The sequence below is a fragment of the Chiloscyllium punctatum genome, unplaced genomic scaffold (genome assembly GCF_047496795.1).
Source record: "Chiloscyllium punctatum isolate Juve2018m unplaced genomic scaffold, sChiPun1.3 scaffold_636, whole genome shotgun sequence".
NCBI lineage: Eukaryota > Metazoa > Chordata > Chondrichthyes > Orectolobiformes > Hemiscylliidae > Chiloscyllium > Chiloscyllium punctatum.
This window is the reverse complement of record NW_027310370.1, coordinates 45,487-66,805: the sequence shown is the minus strand read 5'-3', so window position 1 is coordinate 66,805 and position 21,319 is coordinate 45,487. Positions and strand designations below refer to the sequence as shown.

Here is a 21,319-nt window from a genome sequence, read left to right as displayed (position 1 = left end):
TATATCCCTCAAGGACCTTGACCGATGTCAGTTTCCAAAACTTGTGTATGCTACCATTTTTTTCTTTTTGACTAAACTTTCAATATCTTATCCTCCAAGGTTCCTGATTCTTGCTATTCTCACAAGAACATGTTGGTCCTGAACTCTGATCAACAGACCTTTTAAAAACTCCCATGTGTCAGATATGGGTTTACCTTCAAACAGCTGCCCCCCAGCCTAATTTCTCCAGTGCCTGCCCTTATACTGTTGGAATTGGCCTTCCCTCCATTTAACACTCACCCAAGGATCAGTCTTCTCTTTATCCATGATTAATTTAAAATTTATGGAACTATGATCACTATCTCAAATGCTTCCCCACTGAAACTTCAGTCACCTGGCCAGGCTCGTTCCCCAATACAAGGTCTAGTACAAACCTCAGGGGGCAGAAGTGAGCATAGCGGCCATCACTGAGGAGAAGGTACTGATGAAACTGAGGGGTCTGAAGGTGGGGAAATAGCCCAGACTGGTTGGACTCCAGCCCAGGGTTCTGAAGGAGATAGCTGAGGAGCTTGTGGAGGCATTGATAGTGAATCAGTGGGTTCGAGTGGTGCTAGAAAAGCACAGCAGTTCAGGCAGCATCCGAGGAGCAGGAAAATTGATGTTTCGGGCAAAAGCCCTTCATCAGGAATAGAAGCAGCGTGCCTGCAGAGTGGAGAGATAAATGAGAGGAGAGTGGGGATGGGGAGAAAGTTGCATAGAGTACAATAGGTGAGTGATGCAGAAATTATGGGCCAATTAGCCTGATCTGGGCTATTGGTACTCCTACAATTTATCTGTGTGGTCAGATGGTATTCTCCCCAGACTTGAACATCTAATCTTGCTGAGGTTTAACAAGTGGTTTATGAAGGTTTTATATAACTGCTTTGGGTTTGTATCTTGTGCTGTATGCTTTTTAATAACTTACCCTTTTAGCTCCCACTTAAAAAGATTAATGTGTGTGAACTCAAGTATTTCTGTCTCCATCACCACTGGAGTCTGCCATTTAGTTTACATTACCTGTCTTTATTCTTCTTTCTGAAGTACATCACCTTTGTACTCTCACCTGTGCCCCATTAACAACGTCACTGAATGCTTAACCACCTTAAACATAGGAACACTTCTGTTTGGCTTCCTTTGCAGTCCTGCATACCAATCCTTCACGCTCCCTGAACTATTCTCTGCCAACGCAACCCAGCCAGTGTGATATTCACTCCCAAGTTGTGCGTCTCTGTGCTTCCACATTATAACTTTATTCCAAAGTTTATGGTGGGCAGAGGGATGTAAGGCTGGGAGTCAAATCCTCCCCTTCACTGTTTGAAGATGAACCATTTTTTCTCCAAGTCTGTTGTTCAGTCAGAGACTGATATGTATCTCACATCCTTTTACAGTACTCCCTCCAAAGGGAAAAACTGCTGATCTTGAAGGTGTGAATACTCCTGCAGCTCCAATCATTTCTGGGAGAGTTCCAGATTTCCATTGGTCTCTGTTGAGAACATGCACTTCCTGATTTCCCTCCCGAATGGCCTAACACTGGAGTCAGAGTGGGAATTGAGGCAAACCTTTCTCTTTATCTACCTTATCAAATCCTTTGAACAATTTAAATGTTTTGATGAGATTGCCCCTTCACATTCTGAACTCGAGCTAATGCCAAGCAAACTGTCCTGTGGTTTAACCCTTTGAAGTGCAGTGACATTCTGCTCTGTCTGTCTAGTGGGCACTCCAAAATCAGTTTATCTTCTCAGAGAGGGTTGTGCCCAAATCCTGACTCAGTTATTTGAGAAAAGTCGTAACATTGTGGCTGCTGGAAATAGTTTGCAGTTCTGACCGTGTCTGTAGAGAGAAACCAAGTTAATGATTTGGCTGTGTGACCTTTGGTCAATATTTTCACCAGTACAGTTGCTTTAATTTTATCCATTTCCTCTAATTAATGCCATTTCCCAGGGAACACCAAGCTTTGTGCCTTTCTGTAAGAGCTGGAGTGTTCGTTCCAGTCCCAGTCATATCTCTTCCTCTTTTTTTTTGGGTACATTGACTGTTTCAGTGACATTACCTGCTCTTGCCTGTAAATGGAAACAGTGACTGGTTTGCTTCTAGTCTCTACCTTTTCTGTCACCATCACATGATGTATCTCCAATTCCCCTTTCCCTGCCTTGACCTCTCCATCACCGTTTCTGGGCTATTGACCAGACTCCTATAGCTACTTGATGACACTTCCTCCGCAACATGGTCAGAAATCACACGACACCAGGTTCTAGTCCAACAGGTTTATATGAAATCACAGGTTTTCGGAGTGCTGCCTCTTCACTTCACCTGATGCAGGAGAAATGCTCCAAAAGCTTGTGATTTCATATAAACCTGTTGGACCATAACCTGGTGCTGTGTGACTTCTGACATTGTCCACCACAGTCCGACACTGGCACCTCCACATCTTGGCCCCCAACTTGCTATTAGGACTCCAACTCCCACCCCCACAGTTACTATAGACTGTGTCTAACTAGAACTCAGCACAACATCTCCGACATCTCACAACATCCCATTGACTTTCTACTCTGAACTTCCCAACCCCATTAGACTACCAAAACAAAGAACTGCAGAGATCTGAAATAAAAACTGAAATTACTGGAGAGACTCTGTAAGAGAAAATAGAATGAAGGTTTCAAGTCTGGTGACCCTTCTTCAGAACAGGATAAATATGTTCATCCAGGAGGAAATCTCAAGGAATAGTTGATTGCAACAAAAATTATTTGTCTGAAAATAGAATTTAACTATATGTTTAACCCAAGTTCTAGAGACAGGGTTATTTTCCCTGTTAGGAACCTATGTAACTCAAGTAATGCTCCAGTTTCTGAGTTTAATTTTATTAAGTCTATCCTTCTGAGCATTCTTGCATAGTATTTAGGATCAGAGCTTTGATTATCTCTGTCATGGGCCTATCAACAGATCACTGTATCATGTCAAGTTACAGTGCAGTAAAGCTGTCAGAGTGCGGCACCAGTCTCTGTGACCCAGTTTGAGAGCAGCCAGAGACCGATTAGTTCAGCTGATTATTCACCTTGTTCAGCTACAACCTTGGTTGTTCTCAGCACATGCAATTCCCCTTCAAAACCTGCCAACCGTTCAGTCATCTTGCAGTGTGGGAGACATTAATTCTCTTTCCCATCTGTCAGTAACATTCCTGATTTTTCATGCTGTGTTTGAGCCAATCAAGTGAAGACCATGAGAGCTAGGATTAGGAGAAGGCCATTCAGCCCCTTGAGTCTGCTCTGCTGTTTAACACTATCATGGCTGATCTCATCTGCATCTCCACTCCACTTTCCTGACTGCTCTCCATAACCCTTCAAGTCATGACGAATTAAAGATCTATCTCCTCAAATTTACTCAATATCTCCGTGTCCACAGCATTCTAGGGCATGAAGTCCACAGATTCACAATCCTTTGAGAGAAGTAATTTTCTCTTCATCTCAGTTTTAGATAAGAGATAGCAGATTAAAAACAATGACCTCGTATTGTAGATTCCCTCACATGAGGCCACTTGCTTTGTCAATCCCCTTTAGCATCTTCTATACCTCAAAAGGGTCTCCTCTCGTCCTCCTTAACTCCAGAGAGTACAGGTCGAAACTGGTCAATCTCCCTTCGGAAGGCAAACCCTTCATCTCTGGGGTCAATCTGGTCAATCACCTCTGAATTGCCTCCACTGCAAATACATCCCTCCTTGAGTAAGGGGGCCAAATTGTATGCAATGCTCCAAATGCGGTCTCACTAATGCCTTGTACAGTTGCTGCAACACTTCTCTACTCCTATATTTTATTTCTTTAGCAGTAAATACCAATGCCTTCCCTATTACCTGCTGTAGCTGCATACAGCTTTCTGCAATTCACACACAAAGACTTGTGTTCATTGCAGACCCAAGGCTTGACAGCCATTGAGCACACAATTGGTTTCAATAGATTTCATGCACATTGTTGAAATGAACCCTGAGGCTGAGTTAATGGGAGATATGGAGCTATCTTACAGTAGAGACTAATGCCTTGCTGCCCATCACTCTTATGTTGGGTGTTTGAGAGAGCAATTCATTCGACTAAATTTTCAATCTTTTCTGGCTACAGGAGGAGTTCGGGGGGACTGGAGGACAATTAATGTGGTACCATCATTCAAGAAGGGTAGTAGGGATAAACCAGGAAGCTCCAGACCAGTGGATGATAACAGCTGTAGTGGGGGAAAGGGAATTCTGAGGGTCAGAGTTAACCTCCAGTTGGAGAGACTCTTTGAAAGGGAAGATCATGTCGAACAAACCTGGTTGAAGTTCTCGAAGAGGTCACGAGATGTGGAGCTCAGGGTAATGAAATGGACATAGTCTACATGAACTTTAGTCAAACATGGAAGACTGGTTCTGAAGCGAAGAGCCTGTGGGATCCAGGGCAGTTTGGCAAATTGGATCCAAAGTTGGTTTTGTGGCAGGAAGAAAGTGAGGACTGCAGATGCTGGAGATCAGAGCTGAAAATGTGTTGCTGGAAAAGCGCAGCAGGTCAGGCAGTATCCAAGGAGCAGGAGAATTGAAGTCTCGGGCATAAGCCCTTCTCAATTCTCCTGTTCCTTGGATGCTGCCTGACCTGCGCATTTTCAGCAGAGGATGCAGGTCTGATAGAGTTCCTGTGACAGGACGCTGTGTGCAGTGGCACGCTGCAGGGTTTAGTGCTGGTTCCCTTTCTGTTTGTTGTGTACATTAATGATGGAGACTGATTGTAGGGGGGAATGATCCGTACGTTCACAGGGAACAGGAACATTAGCGGCAGTGTGCTAAATAGTGAGGAGGAAAGCCTGAGACTACAGGAGCAGAAAGGCTGGACGGTCAGGTGACAACAGTGACAAATGGGATTGGACCCTGAAAAGTGAGAGATGATGCATTTTGGGAGATGAACAAGGTCAAGGAATAGACTGAGTGATCGGAGCTGAGGAAGTGGAGGATCAGAAGGTCCTTTGCATGTCCTTAGATCCTTGAAGGCAGCAGGACTGGGAAATAAAGTGGTGAAGGAAGAGTATGGGATCATAGCCTTCATTAGCCGAGGGATTGAATACAGGAGCAAGGAGGTTCTGATGGAGCTGTATAAGGCATTAGTTAGGCCCCAACTGGAGAACTGTGTGCAGTTCAGGTCGTCACACAAGAGGAAGGATGTGAGTGCATTAGAGAAGGTGCAGAGGAGATTCCCCAGGGTATTATTACCTGGGCTGGAATGATTCGGTGATGAAGGGAGACTGGATAGGCTGCAGTTCATTACCTTAGAGTAGAGAAGGCTGAGGGGGGGGATCTGAGGCAGATAAAGTTTAGAGGGGGGTGGAGACCGAGTCAATGGGGAAACCCTCTCCCACAATGTCAATGAGTAGGAGATGTTTGCAGTTTGGACGAGGGTCCTTGGATCTATAATACTCCACCATCCCGTTATTCTAATCCCCGTCTCCAACACTTGGCCTATAGCCTTGGACACTGTGGTATTTGAAGCATTCATCTGCAATGGCTTGATGTATCCTGTCTCTAGCACCCTTTTAGGCAGTGACTTCTAGATACCCTCTGGGTGGGGAAAGAAAACATCCTCAAACCCCTGCTAACCCTCCGGCTCCTTCCTTCATACTGTGCCCCCTGGTTATTGTCCCCTTGCCTAAGGGGAGAGGGTTTCCCCATTGACTCGGTCTCCACACCCCTCTAAACTTTGCACACCTCTAAATCATGTCACATTGAGCCGGTTTTGCGCACTCATGCACTTTATCCAGTGAAATGGGCAATGTTTAACTTTCTTGAAAGATTAAATTGTTTTTTTTCCTGCCCTGAAAATGCTTTCCACTTGAATCACCGGATGGGTTTGGTCTCTGGCACCAGCCTTGTTTCAACAGTCAGTGGCAAGAGTCTGCTCACAGCGAGGGTAGTGTCAACTGCACTGCATTCTGCCTCCTCACTGTATGCACACTAGGCCTTTGTCCATTTGGTTGGGGTTCAGGAGGGGGGATACATAACATTCGCCTCACATTGCACAGCTAATTGTAACACTGCTTTTTTTCTCTTGAGGATTTCCCACAGTATTGCAAAATGGTTGGTGTTTAATAAATACCTCCTGGAAAAATCATCATGCTCTTATTTCCAGTTGTGAAATAGTTGTCAATGAGCCATGAATCTGCAATCAGGTCAGTCCCAGCTTAACACCAGCAGAATGAGCAGTCTGTATCCTGAGTGAGTTACTGGAATCAAATTCCTGCCAATGCCTCTATCACCATTGATGCTGACAGGCTGTGGGAGAGATCCATGTTTTGCTGATCTTACAGATTCTTTGCCCACCCCCAGCCACTGTTATTTTTGTTCCAGCTTATCAAGGTGAGCAAATATACCCAGGTCCAGAGTCCATGAGCTATAGAACAATGGGTGGCAATAATGAGGGAGTGCCACATTGTCAGAAGGTCAATGAACTGTCAGAGGGAGCGCCGCACTGTCGGAGGGTCGGTGCCGAGGGAGCGCCGCACTGTCGGAGGGTCGGTGCCGAGGGAGCGCCGCACTGTCGGAGGGTCGGTGCCGAGGGAGCGCCGCACTGTCGGAGGGTCGGTGCCGAGGGAGCGCCGCACTGTCGGAGGGTCGGTGCCGAGGGAGCGCCGCACTGTCGGAGGGTCGGTGCCGAGGGAGCGCCGCACTGTCGGAGGGTTGGTGCTGAGGGAGCGTCGCACTGCCGAGGCGGGGCGGTGGGCACCACGCTGTTAGAGGGGCCGCCACTTAGGGAATACATTAAACTCCATCTGGAATCAGATGGACATTTTTTTAAAAATCCATCAGCTGCAAAAGCTGGAAACCTTCATGAGGTCATCAACAAGAAACATTAGTTCTGAGGGGTGGAAGAGTGTATGTAGGGCAATCCATGTCTGAGGGGTACTCATTTCACCCTCCCTACTCCTTCCCCGCCCCATAACTGTTCCACATCACATGGCAGGAAGGAGTTGACCAAGTGAGGCAAAGAAATGACCTTGATTTGCCCTTGGTATTTATTCCAAGGAAGCAATAACTCCATGTTCTGGTATTCACATGTTGTGATCCTTCAGATTGATCCTACACTCTGCAATTAAACAATCCAAACCAGAGCAGTACAGGAGATGAAGGTCTCTGCTGGCTGAGATGTCTGGAGGGCTCGCTGATTTAGAAATATTGTTTACAGTCTGCATTTATGCTCTCTGATCACGTCAAATCCTAGTTTGTGATCAGCTGCCTGTTGTTTCAACAGCAAAGGTGCAGCCAGCAAGCTGCTGCTGAAAGCTGCTTGACCTTCCTGATTGTTCCAGTCCCTTCAAGGTAATAGACATGAGGATTGCACAGTAATACAGTGAAATGTGTACTTCTCCCAGTGACAGTAGCAAATGCTGCAACTTGGATCATGGAGTAATGTTCCCTCTACACCGTTCCCATCAACACTCCCAGGGCAAGAGCTGCACGTGGTTTAGATTGAGTAACGCTCTCTCTACTCTTTTAAACTGAAATCAAAGCTCTATTATTTTTAACTGAAAGTAGAGCTTGCTTTCCATCAAACCCTTTCAGGTCAGGGACAGCATGGGTTAGATACAGAGGAAAGCTCCCTCTTTTCAGCTGAATGGAAAGCTCTCTAGAAACTATCCCTATCAAACATTCCCAGGACAGATCCATCATTGGATTAGATACAGAGTAAAGATCCTTCTCCTCCTTTTAAACTGAAATTAAATCTGCATTGACACTGTCCCCATTGAACACTTCCAGGACAGGGGCAGCATTGAGTTAGATTCAGTGTAAAGCTCTCTCTACGCTGTCCCCATCAAACACTCCAACCGCAGGTAATGTACAAGGTTAGATGAAGACATGAGACCATGAACTTTGTGGTGACTTGGCCCTCTCTGTAAACAGTACTGTTACTCCCCCAGGCGGATGTCAGGAAAGGAAAGCTTCCTGAACATGTTTCTTCTGCAGGTACAACATTGGCAGTCCCCACTCCTGACCTTGTGATGGAGGGAAAGTTGTTAATGAAGCACCTGAAGATGGTTGGGCCTAGGACACTACCCTGAGGGACTCTTGCAGCGATACCCAGGAGCTGAGATGATTGACTCCAACAACCACAACCATCTTATTTAGTGAGAGCTATGACTTCAACTATCAGAGAATTTCCCCCAATTCCCATTGATTCCAGTTTCACTAGGGCTCCTTGATGCTACATTCGAAATGTGGTTTAGATGTTAAGGGCTGCCACTGCCCTCCCCTCTGGAATGCAGCTCTTTGGTCCATGTTTGACCCACTGCTGTAATGAGGTCAGGAGCTGAGTGACTCTGATGGAACCAAAACTGGGCATTGCTGAGCAGGTGCTGCTTGCCAGCACTGTTACTGACACAGTCCACCACTTTACTTATGATAGAGAGTAGACTGATGGGGCAGTAATAGGCTGGGTTAGATTTATCCTGCTTTTTGTGTACAGGAGATTCTGTAGTCTGCCAATCAGAAATTGGCGTGGAGGCGGAGCCGAGGAGTCAGACATCACACACAGCCGTGGTAATAAGGGACTCCATAGTGAGAGGGACTGAAAGGGATTTCTGCGGCAACAGGCAGGATTTGAGGATGTTGTGTTGCCTTCCTGGTGCCAGGATTAAGGACATCGCAGACAGAGTGCAGGAAATCCTCAAGGGATTTGTGCATGTTGGCACAAATGACATTGGGAAGAAGAGGAGGAACGTACTACAGCGGGACTTCGGAGAACTAGGAAGAAGGCTGAAAAGCAGGACGTCCAAGGTGGTTTGCTTCCAGTTCCTCGGGCTGGAGAGAACAGGAACCGGGAGATAATGGACTTGAACTGGTGCAGGAAGCAAGGATTTAAATTCTTGGATCACTGGGGTATGTTTAGCGGTAAGAATAAATTATACAAGAGGGACGGGTTGCACCTTAATAGGTTAGGGACCAGCATTCTGGCAGGCAGGTTTGCTACTGCAACACAGCTACATTTAAACTAAATAGCGGAGTCGGGGGGGGAAAACAAACTAGAAGTTTAAGAAGGAAGTTAAAGGGAAAGTTAGAACAAGAGAAGTCAAGAAAGACAATGAAGCAGAAAACTCCAAAAAGGATCATGCCGTAAGGTCAAGTGAAATAGGGATTGATAGGAAGGGTGAGGGGAGTAACAAATAAAAAATATTATATATGAATGCACGACGCATTAGAAGTAATGTGGATGAGCTTGAGGCTCATTTGGAAATTGGCAGATACGATGTTGTGGGGATAACTGAGACGTGGCTTCAAGTGGACAGGGCCTGGGAAATGAATATTCAAGGCTACACGTGCTATTGTAAGGACAGACTGACGGGCAGAGGGGGTGGGGTGGCCCTGTTCGTAAGGAATGATCAGTCCCTTGTACGGGGGGACCTAGAATCAGGGGATGGAGAGTCCGTATGGATAGGGCTGAGAAATTCTAAGGGTAAAAAGACCCTAATGGGAGTTATCTACAGGCCCCCAAACAGTTGCCTGGATGTCAGATGTAAGTTGAATAAGGAGCTGAAATTGGCCTGTCGCAAAGATATTGCTACAGTTGTTATGGGGGATTTTAACATACAGGTAGACTGGGAGAATCAGGATGGTACAGGACCCCAAGAAAGGGAGTTTGTGGAATGCCTCCAAGATGGATTCTTAGAACAGCTGGTGCTGGAGCCAACCAGGGAGAAGGCAATTCTGGATCTGGTGTTGTGCAACGAACCAGAATTGGTCAGGGACCTCGAAGTGAAGGAGCCACTGGGAAATAGTGACCATAATACAATAAGCTTCAATCTGCAATTTGAGAGGGAGAGGGTACAATCGGAAGTGACAATATTTCTATTGAATAAAGGGAACTATGGAGCTATGAGGGAGGAGCTGGCCAAAGTTCAATGGTGCAATACCCTAGCAGGGATGACAGTGGAACAACAGCGGCAGGTATTTCTGGATACAATGCAGAAGGTGTAGGATCAGTTCATTCCAAAAAGGAAGAAAGATCCTAAGGGGAGGCAGGGGTGGCCGTGGCTGACGAGGGAAGTTAAGAAACATATAAAGTTAAAAGAGAAAAAGTATAAAATAGCAAAGATAAGTGGGGAAACGGAGGACTGGGAAGCTTTTAAAGAACAACAGAGGATTACTAAAAAGGAAATACGCAGAGAAAAAATAAGGTACGAAGGTAAACTGGCCAATAATATAAAGGAGGATAGTTAAGGCTATTTTAGGTGTGTGAAAAGAAAAAAAATGGTTAAGACTAAAATTGGGCCCTTGAAGGCAGAAACAGGGGAATATATTACAGGGAACAAGGAAATGGCAGAAGAGTTGAATAGGTACTTTAGATCTGTCTTCACTGGGGAAGACACAAGCAATCTCCCAGATGTAATAGTGGCTAAAGGACCTGAACTGAAGGGAATTTATATTAGGCAGGAAATAGTGTTGGAGAGACTGTTAGGTCTGAAGGCTGATAAGTCCCCAGGGCCTGATGGTCTACATCCCAGGGTACTGAAGGAGGTGGCTCGGGAAATCGTGGATGCGTTGGTGATTATTTTCCAATGTTCTATAGATTCAGGGTCAGTTCCTGCAGATTGGAGGGTGGCTAATGTCCTTCCATTTTCTAAGAAAGGTGGGAGAGATAAAGCAGGAAATTATAGACCAGTTAGTCTGACCTCAGTGGTGGGAAAGATGCTGGAGTCAATTATAAAGGACAAAATTATGACACAACTGGATAGCAGTAACAGGATAGGACAGAGTCAGCATGGATTTATGAAGGGGAAATCATGCTTGACTCATCTTCTGGAATTTTTTGAGGATGTAACTCTGAAGATGGATGAGGGAGATCCAGTAGATGTAGTGTACCTGGACTTTCAGAAAGCTTTGGATAAAGTCCCACATAGGAGGTTAGTGAGCAAAATTAGGGTGCATAGTATTGGGGGCAAAATACTGACTTGGATTGAAAATTGGTTGGCTGACAGGAAACAAAGAGTAATGATAAACTGCTCCCTTTCGGAATAGCAGGCGGTGACCAGTGGTGTGCCGCAGGGATCAGTGCTGGGACCGCAGCTTTTTACAATGTACATTAATGATATAGAAGATGGTATTAAAAGTAATATTAGCAAATTTGCTGATACAAAGCTGGGTGGCAGGGTGAAATGTGAGGAGGATGTTAGGAGATTACAGGGTGACCTGGACAGGTTAGGTGAGTGGTCAGATACATGGCAGATGCAGTTTAATGTGGATAAATGTATGGTTATCCACTTTGGTGGCAAGAACAGGAAGGCAGATTACTACCTAAATGGAGTCAAGTTAGGTAAAGGGGCAGTACAAAGAGATCTGGGTGTTCTTGTACATCAGTCAATGAAAGCAAGCATGCAGGTACAGCAGGCAGTGAAGAAAGCTAATAGCATGCTGGCCTTCATAACAAGAGGAATTGAGTATAGAAGCAAAGAGGTCCTTCTGCAGCTGTACAGGGCCCTGGTGAGACCACACCAGGAGTACTGTGTGCAGTTCTGGTCTCCAAATTTGAGGAAGGACATTCTGGCTATTGAGGGAGTGCAGCGTAGGTTCACGAGGTCCATTCCCAGAATGGCGGGATTACCTTACACTGAAAGATGGAGCACCTGGGCTTGTATACCCTTGAGTTTAGAAGATTGAGAGGGGATCTGATTGAGACATATAAGATTATTAAAGGATTGGACACTCTGGAGGCAGGAAGCATATTTCTGCTGATGGGTGAGTGCCGAACCAGAGGACACAGCTTAAAAATACGGGGGTAGACCATTTAGGACAGAGATGAGGAGAAACTTCTTCACCCAGAGAGTGGTGGGTGTGTGGAATGCTCTGCCCCAGAGGGCAGTGGAGGCCCAGTCTCTGGATACTTTCAAGAAAGAGTTGGATAGAGCTCTTAAGGATTGTGGAATCAAGGGTGATGGGGATAAGGCAGGAACAGGATACTGATTGAGGATGATCAGCCATGATCATAATGAATGATGGTGCATGCTCGAAGGGCAGAATGGCCTACTCCTGCACCTATTGTCTATTGTGATTATAATGTAGTCAGAAAGGTGGACCTCATAGAATATGAGGGCTGTTAATCTGATCCCATGAGGGAGCCCTGGCTGACAAAAAGAAACAGCAGTGTCAGACATCCCTGTCCAGAGAGCTGGCTCTGAGGGAGCTGGATCAGTGTGGAAGACTCTCCACATGTCAATAAAGAGAGACTTGGTGATGGGATACCAGCCTTTGTGGAGTTATTTCATTTACCTGGGCAATTTTTCACATTTTTGGTCAGTTGTCAGTGTTGAAATTGTACTGCAAGAGCTTGGCCAGACAAGTTCTGAAGCTCAGAACTTTGATATTATTGCTGGGATATTGTCAGGTCCCATAGCCTTTGTAGTATGTTTGTTGATATCCCGTGGAGTGAATAGATTTGGCTGAAGGCTGGCGTCTGTGATGGGGGGGTGGTGAGGGGGAGAGGAGGTCTCTGGTGAAGGCTGAAGTGGATCATCTATTCAGCAGTGTTGCAAATGCTTCTGCCTTATCTTTTACACTGATGTGTTGGACTCTTCATCATGGAGGAGGATGATATTCATAGAGCCTTGTTGAGTGTGGCGCTGGAAGAGCACAGCCGGTCAGGCAGCATCTGAAGAGCAGGAGAATTCAGGCATAAGCTCCTCTTCAAGAAGAAACATCGATTCTCCTGCTCCTCGGATGGTATCTGACCTGCTGAGCTTTTCCAGCACCACACTCTCGACTCTGATCTCCAGCATCTGCAGTCCTCACTTTCTCCGAGTTGTTTGACTGTCCTCCTCCATTCACGACTGGAGGTTTGCAGTCTGCAGAGGTTAAATCAGTCAGCTGGTTGTGGGATCGCTCAGGTCTATCTCTCACTTGTTGCTTATTCTGCTTGGCATCCATGTAGCCTCGCCATGTAGACTGCTCATTGTTAGGTATGGCAGGTGCTGCTCCTGGCATACCCTCCTTTGAACCAGGGTAGATGTCCCAGGCTTGATGGGAATGAAGGTATGAGCCATGCAGTTGAATACGATTCTCCTGCTGCCTTACAGCACCTTGTGGATGCCCAGTTTTGGGTAGGGCTAAATCTGTTTGAAGTCTGCGGTAGTAGTTTCATAAGGTGTGGAAGGTATCCTGAATGAGAAGCTGGGACACCGTGTAGGTGAGGGTGAGGTCAGATCTGTTCATCCCTCTTGGATCTATCACCACCTGCTTCAGGCCACGTCCAACAGTAATACCCTTTAGGAGGTTGAGCAGCTCATTTAACAGTGCTTCTGTTGAGCCCCTCTTTGTCATGGAGAGTGAAGCCCCCCCCCCCCTCACCCACCCAGAGTATTCCCTACGTCCTGTGCCAAGGAGCCCAGGGCAGATCCTTCCTGCTGCAGACTTCCTTCCCTGAAGGACATTAGTGAACCAGTTGTGTTTTAATGATTAATAATGGTTTGATGATTGCCGTGGAACTACCTTTTATTTACAGTGGTTCTGATTAACCGAATTCCAATGTCACCATCTGTAGTGGGATTCGAACCCATGTCCTCAGACTGTTCAGCGTACCCTCTGCATTACTAGTCCGGGAGAAGATTTGTAGCTCGGGTGCTCGTTGTTGTGGTTCTGTTTGCCGAGCTGGGAGTTTGTCTTGCAAACGTTTCGTCCCCTGTCTAGGTGACATCCTCAGTGCTTGGGAGCCTCCTGTGAAGCCAGGAGACTCCCAAGCACTGAGGATGTCACCTAGACAGGGGACGAAACGTTTGCAAGACAAATTCCCAGCTCGGCGAACAGAACCACAACATTACTAGTCCAGTGACAATCCTAATATTGCTACTGCCCCTCTCATACTGACTCCGTCTGTGTCCGTGTGCAGCAGACCCTGGGTGCCTTCCAGGTTAGACTGTTTGGTACTAAGTAATATTCACACTCCACAAGTATCAGACAATGACCATCTTTACAAAATGAGATAATCTTACCATTTCACTTGAAATACAGTATTTTGGAGGGTTATCAGGACGTTCATATCAATACAATAGCTACAAGAGCAGGTCAGAGGCTAGGATTACTGTGGTGAATCACTCCCCTCCTGACTCCCCAAAGCCTGTCCACCATCTACAAGGCACAGGTCAGGAGTGTGATGGAATATTCCCCACTTGCCCTGGATGGGGGCAGCTCCAACAACATTTAGGAAGCTTAACACCATCCAGGACAAAGCAGCCCCTGCTTGATTAGTATCACATCCACCAACTTGATAATTCACTCTGTCTGCCACCAGCACACAGTGACAGCAGTGTGTACCTTCTACAGGATGTACTGCTGCAACAAGCCAAGACTCCTCCGACAGCACCTTCCAAACCGGTAACCTCTACCTGGGCTGAAATGGAGAAGGCTAAGAGATAATAAATGCAATGTACTATGGATGCTGGAAATTCTGAAACAAACACAAAAGGAGAAACTCCGCTTGAGCAGCATCTGTTTACAGTGAAACTGCTTTCACATTTCAAGTCCCTTCAGATTGATGGGAGCACCACTGCCTGCAAGTTTCCCTCCAAGCTCCTCCCCACCCTGACTGGCAAGAATCTCACCACTCCTTCACTGCCACACCCTCCCTAGCAGCATTGTGGGTCCACCGACAGCAGGCAGACTGCAGCAGTTCAAGAAAGTTACTCATCCCCCTCAGTGTGGGATTGCTATTAAATGTTGGCTGAGCTAGCATTACCCATGACCATGAATGAATGTTTTGAAAATGTTTGATTTTTAATGCTCATTTGGGGAGCAGGGAGCTGTAATCCTAGCTCAATGCAGAGCAGAATTGGACAGTCCACAAACTAACTGTGCATTCTTAAATGTGAACAGCAAGTGAATTGTGCAATGAGTTATAAATTATACAATTAATTGTGACCTCTGACAATGGCTGCATTGAGAGTCTGAGCTGCAGTAAATCGCAGGGTTTAAGGATCTGGTTAATGCTATTAGAAGATAAAGCCAGACTTGCAAATGGAAGGACACTAATCAGACAAACCGATTTCTCTAGTGCTACTAGATACATGAACATGATTGTACACAGTACTATATGTGAGAACTCTTAACCCTAACCAGTCATCAAGGTTGCTTCCCTAATGGAGGGAGAAAAATCACTTGTGTACATATCACTGTAATGACTTGCCCAATGTTTGAATGTTTTGGTGTTGGTGTAGATGAGAGTCCCTAGTGAAACTGGCTGGATAATGGTGCTATCCTGCTGGGTAACCCGTGCCTGCTGTTACTTTGAAGGGTGTGCATTTTCTCATCCCTCTCTGACAGAAGTCCCATTCCAGAGACTTGTGGCGAGTGCTCCTAGTGCAAGTACTGAGGGAGTGCTGATCATCAGAGAGGCTAGCTTTCAGGTGAGCTGTTAAACCAGGTCATGCTGAGCTCTTCTGGTTTTCCTGGTCAATATTGATCTCACCCAAGTGTCCAGAGACTCTGTTTGAGATTAAGCTCCCTCAAAAAGCAATATGATATTGTGTACAAATACACTGATGTTTTTCTTTTATCACAAGAAGCACTTAATTGGGTTAAAGTGCTTTGGAGCATCCTGTTTTAGTGGAAGGCACTATAGAAATACATTCTTATTCTGTAGTCTTAATGCAAAATGACAGTGTTGCAGTGTATTCTAATCACCTGTGGATGTTTCTGCCCAAGACAGTGGGGTATGTCCTGAGAGCTAGGAATTTTAATGAGAAACTGGATAAAGCATTTAGACTCTTAATTCTTTCTCTCCAAATATGTTTGTTTGCCTCCACAGTACCAGGTGGGACAGTTGTATTCTGTGGCAGAGGCAAGTAAGAATGAGACTGGTGGCGGTGAAGGTGTTGAAGTGTTACAGAATGAGCCATATGAGAAAGATGGTGAGAAAGGACAGTACACGCACAAGATCTACCACCTTCAACGGTAAGGGTTGGGGGTGGAGGGAGAGGGGAGTGGTATCTGGTGAGTATCAACACGGGCCTGTGACGTGTAGAGGGTTTGTCGATAGATTAATAGTGCAGAGCTTACTAGCAGATTCCATCCCAGCACCCCAGGTGATTTAAAGTCAAGTATTATCTGAAATAAAGAGCTAGTCTTAGTAATGATCACCACACAAACTGAAGGGTTAGAATTTAGAATCCCTACAGTGTGGAAACAGGCCCTTCGGCCCAACAAGTCCACACCAACCCTTCGAAGACTAACCCATTCTCCTACCCTACATTTACCCCTTACTAATGCACCTAACCTACACATCCCTGAACACTACTTCACCTGACCTGCACATCTTTGGATTGTGGGAGGAAACCAGAGCACCCAGAGGAAACCCATGCAGACACGGGGAGAATGTGCAAACTCCACACACAGTTGCCTGAGGATGGAATCGAACCTGGGTCCCTGGTGCTGTGAGGCAGCAGTGCTAACTGAGCCACCGCGCTCCCCACTCCCGGAGGTAATGATTGGAGAGCAGGCTTACAGCTGATTTGTCAGTCTGTCTGACCAACCTCTGCTGTTAGCTTTGACAGCACTAAATATACCTGCTGGAAATTTCATTGGAGGGTGAACTCGGCCCAACACCAAATGGGGACGACTCGGGGATGATGGGAAGTGATGCTTTAATTGACAGCAGGCTGTGCATTTTAAAAGCTTTATAGAATGTTTTCATCAACAAGAGAGTGTAGGGATGACACAATCCAATCAGCCATGATGTTATGGAATGATGGAGCAGGTCCAGGGGGCTGAGTGGTCTATACCAACAATTTCTGAAGCTATGCAGATTGTGAGGGAGATGAGCCATCACAACATCCCAGGATTGCATGATCTGTGATCAGCTTGTGTCAAAACTCCAGTTTCATCAGCCAGCAGCAGTACTCGGGAAGCCCTAAAAGGACATCTAGGAGAAGGCCATTCAGCCGCCTGAGCCTGTTCTGTCATTTTAGTTTGGATCCTGACTCCCCTCTAGATGGAAAGCTCGGTGGGAAATGTTGGAATGGAAATGAGGAAAGGCAAAGGGCTTGTTCTTATGTAGTTTCTGCTGCGCCTCAAGATGTCCATTACCTATCTGTCTTTAATATTTAAGTGTAGTTAATTACGAAGGAGTCACTAACTGATGAGTAAAATGAAATTCTGGGTCAGTAATTAGACAGCAGAGCTGATGGTGCTGAGGAGGATGGTGGGGGTGTTACCAGCGGACTTTGTCATCAGGGCTCTAATACAGGACTCCAAGCTGACACTCCAGTTGGGTGAGCCGTGAACTGTTGGAGGTGCTGTTTTTCAGGTGAGACACTAAACTCAGGTCTTGCCTGCCTGGATGGATGTTAGGGATCCCATGGCACTCTTTCAAGGATGTGCAGAGCAGTTCTCTTCAGCATCCTTGGGCCAATCTGGATCTCAATTGACATCACTATAAGCAGGTGACCTGGTCAGGCCCACATTGCTGTCTGTGGGTTGATGTATGCGTGGCGTCAAGATTAGAGTGGTGCTGGAAAAGCACAGCAGGTCAGGCAGCTTCCTGATGAAGGGCTCCTGCCCGAAACGTCAATTTTCTTGCTTGTCGGATGCTGCCTGACCTGCTGTGCTTTTCCAGCACCACTCTAATCTTGACTCTAATCTCCAGCATCTGCAGTGCCCACTTTTTGCCTGATGGATGGGGGCAGCTGCCATATTTCCTGTACTGCTACAGCATCTACTCTTCAAAATTAGCTTGTTGGCTGTAAAACACTCTGCACATTTCATGACCATTGGACATCTCAATGTAAATCCCTCTCCCTTTCCTTTCTGTGGTCTCTCTTGTGCTTGGTTAGTGAGAGGCATGGGGTGGCAAGGTGACTGGTACTTGCGCGAGGTTTAAGTTCTGAACCTACACCATCCTGATGTAGTTTCAGCTTTTGTTTAAGAAGCATTCACCTCAATGCACTCAGACGTTGGACAGCTATACAATGTGCTTTTTTTAAACAAAAAGGTTAAGAGTGACTAAATTCTGCAATTTCTGTCACGTGACAATCCTAAAATAAGAGACTGCAGAAAGCCAGACAATTCACCTTGGCCTTTCCAACTAGCCAGACCCAACCGTTCACTCACGTTCAATCATCCAACTGTACTTGCAGTGATTTTACGGTATTCTCTCTGGTGTTTTAACTGGAAGTGTTTTCCAGATGCTCGACTCTGTGTGCATGGAGTTGTTGCTGTCATTAGCCCAAAATCTGCCTTTATGCTGAGACTTGAGAAACCATAACCATTTTGTTCTTGCAGCAAGGTGCCCAAGTTTGTGCAGATGCTGGCTCCTGAGGGAGCTCTGAACGTGCATGAGAAGGCTTGGAACGCGTACCCATACTGCAGAACCGGTGAGTTGATGCTGTGCATGGAGCTGGGGCTGGCTAATGAGGGAGAAATACAACAGGCAATGCTTTACAAGTCTTATTGCTGCCAGTGGGAGCCAGACCCATTGCTCTTGACTTGTCGTGTATTTGACTCCGCTGGGCTTCAGGCAATAGGGAATCGAGCTGATCGGATTCTTCAGAAGATGTGAATGCTCCAATTCCATCATCTCTCCCAACAGGTTTGGTTGTTTCTTCCAGTTGGTTTCAAAACATTTAACATTTTTATCTTTCTAGTTTTCCCGACTAAGTTATGAAACTTATAAGCATAAATAAAATAACCAAAATGAAAAAAAACTAGAAAATTCTTTGTTACCTTTTGGTGAGAAGCTTGGTTTGATTTATTGACCAAACCAATGCTCCAGTATAGTTTGACTTAACATTCTCTCTGTAGTGCACTAGAAAACATTTCAATCTATGAAACCACTTCCTCAGTGACAGAGGGCAGCTCACTACCACCCCCTTGGGACCAGTGGAGGTAAATGTTGACCTTCATGAAGGCATCCATTATAAAAAGCTAAGTTGCCTTCACCCCCACTGATGCCTGAATGTGCAGCTGGTAGTGTTGTTTCGCTCTCCCAAAAGCAACATTTAAATCCCCAACAAGATGATTCAGGCTCTCGTTCTTGCTGTGTCATGCCTTGACATTTCAGACCTTGGCATGATAAACAACAGCTTGCATTTATACAGCAACGTGAAAAGACCCAAGGCTCTTCACAGGAGCATTAGCAATTGAAAGGTGTGGTTATGAGGACCTGGTCAACAAGGTCAGTTTAAGGAGCATCTTAAAAGAGGACTGAAGCATAGAGGTTGGGAAGGGGTTCCAGAACTGGGGGGTGGGGTGGGGTGGGGGGGGGTGGGTGCAGGGGGGCTGCTGGCAGCTAGAGGAAGGGCTGCCGATGAGCTTGGAATTGAAGGGATGTCAGCCTGGAGGAGATGACATGAATAGGGAGGGAGAGATTTGCCCAACAAGGCTGAGAATTTTAAAGTGAAGACATTGCTGAACAGGAAGCTGGTGTACGTCTGCAGGCACAGGAGTGATGAGGGAGAGGCACTTGTTGCAAGTTATTAGACAGGCAGCAAGGTTTAACTGAGCAAGTGTACAGAGCTGGGAGAACAACCAAGGGTTGAGTTGGAATGGAGGGGCAAAAACAAGGATTAAGATTTCAATGATCCATTCACATACCACACGGCTGAGACATGTTAGTACATTGTAGTTTAAATAATCCCTCTCCTGGGCTGTTTTCTTGCCTTAGCTCTGTTTGGTGGGATGAGTGTTAGGATTGTGTAACTATAGTGTCAGGAGAGTCCTGACGGGATGTCAGCTATTCGGGATGATCGAGCGAGAGGGAATGGGGGAGGGGTGCGTGGATAGTGACTGAGAAACCTGATGGTGCTGCATGTGAATACAAGGCTTCGGGACAGTTTAACTACTTTTGCAATTATCATTTGTCAAAATTTCTGCCAGCTTTAGGCCAATGCACAGCCACAGTTAGAGGATCTTAATCCTTTTAAATCTCTCCTCAACTCATACTCCCAAGGAACACTGCCCCTTTAAGAAGACAGTGCTGATGCTCCACTTTTCTGAGAGATATTAGTTTAAGTGATGAGGCGAGTAATTGAGATTAATCTTCCCTTGCTGTCTGTTCTCTGGATAAAACACACCACAGATAAAGCAGAGAGAACAGCGATCTCGGGCCTGCAGGTTTCTACACTCCTCTTTAATTTATAACCTTGGTCCAGTGCTGGTGGAATGTGACATTGCCGTGACAGTGAGGTGATACTGGATCCTTGCTATATGGGATAGTAGTGTTACTTCAGAACCGTGTAAATATTTCATTAAGTCTGCAGGCAGTTGGGCGATAACTAGATTATCATTTGTGACCTTTTTTTAAAAATGTGAAGAGACCTTGTCTCAGCTCCTGACTCTGTACGTGCTGTTACTTTGCCACATAATGTAGCTGTGTTTTTGGTGTCAGGGCTGATTCCACAAGCAGTGTAAATCGCTGTCCTTAACATTCCGACCTGGGAATGTTTTATCATCCTCGTGAGCATGCAGACAGGATGAGGGCTCTATTTAATATGTGCCTATTCCTTTCTATTGCTCTGTCCTGATAAACAGCATCTCTGATCTCAGACCTTCTCAGGACTGCATTGGCATGGTGCCCTCGATTATGATCTTCTCTCTCTGTAATGAGAAACATGTCCTACTGAACAGAAACCCTCCCCCAGTGATGGCAGGCAGTGCTTTGTTGGTCATCGGGTGGCGAGTGTGATTTCGCATTTGTCCTCTGCTTCCCACTCCCCTCCAATCCCATTGCTGTGGGTCTGGAGTCACATAGACCAGAACAGGTAAGGACAGCAGATTTCCTTCCCTGTTTCACCCCAGATGGTTTTTAACCGTCCCTGAGATGAGCTTTTAGAAGGTGGATGTCAGTCGGTCTCCTTGGTGAGATTTGACCCAGTATTCTGAGATCAATAGCCTGGGGTTCTGGCTCACTGTCCGAGTCACATTACTTCTCCAGCACCATAACTCCTTGTTTTTAATTTTTTGAAAAGAATGCACAGTCTCCTGCAAAGGAAGGGAAGCTGTCAACCACTCCCTTTGCCCCCTCTGACTCTTACCCTATCCAGGGGGTAAATGTGGAATGGAAAATCAGTGCAGCCTGTGTCAGGGTCACTGGTATCCTGAAAATCTCAAATACACGGCTGATATGTCTGTTCTCATTGGTTGGATTTAATTGGTAGTGGTACAAACCTGGTGATATTGTGAAGAGGGGCAGCCTTTGCACACAGACAGTGGTTTATGTGTGGGATGAAGTGGTAGGTGCAGGTACAGTTACAACATTTAAAAGGCATCTGGATGGGTCAATGAATAGGAAACGTTTAGAGGGATATGGGCCAAGTGGGGGAGTGG

General features: G+C 46.0%; 1 protein-coding gene across 1 annotated transcript in view; it reads left to right on the top strand.

Annotated features, from left to right (window-relative positions):
- pitpnab (phosphatidylinositol transfer protein, alpha b) overlaps window positions 1-21,319 on the top strand; it is a gene marked incomplete at its 5' end in the record, with an annotated part of 55,527 nt that overhangs the window by 8,820 nt on the left and 25,388 nt on the right. The window contains 2 exons of the mRNA XM_072567618.1: window positions 15,807-15,952; window positions 18,278-18,369. Of these exons, the coding sequence (XP_072423719.1) occupies window positions 15,807-15,952; window positions 18,278-18,369 (238 nt within the window). The remainder of the gene's footprint in view (window positions 1-15,806; window positions 15,953-18,277; window positions 18,370-21,319) is intronic.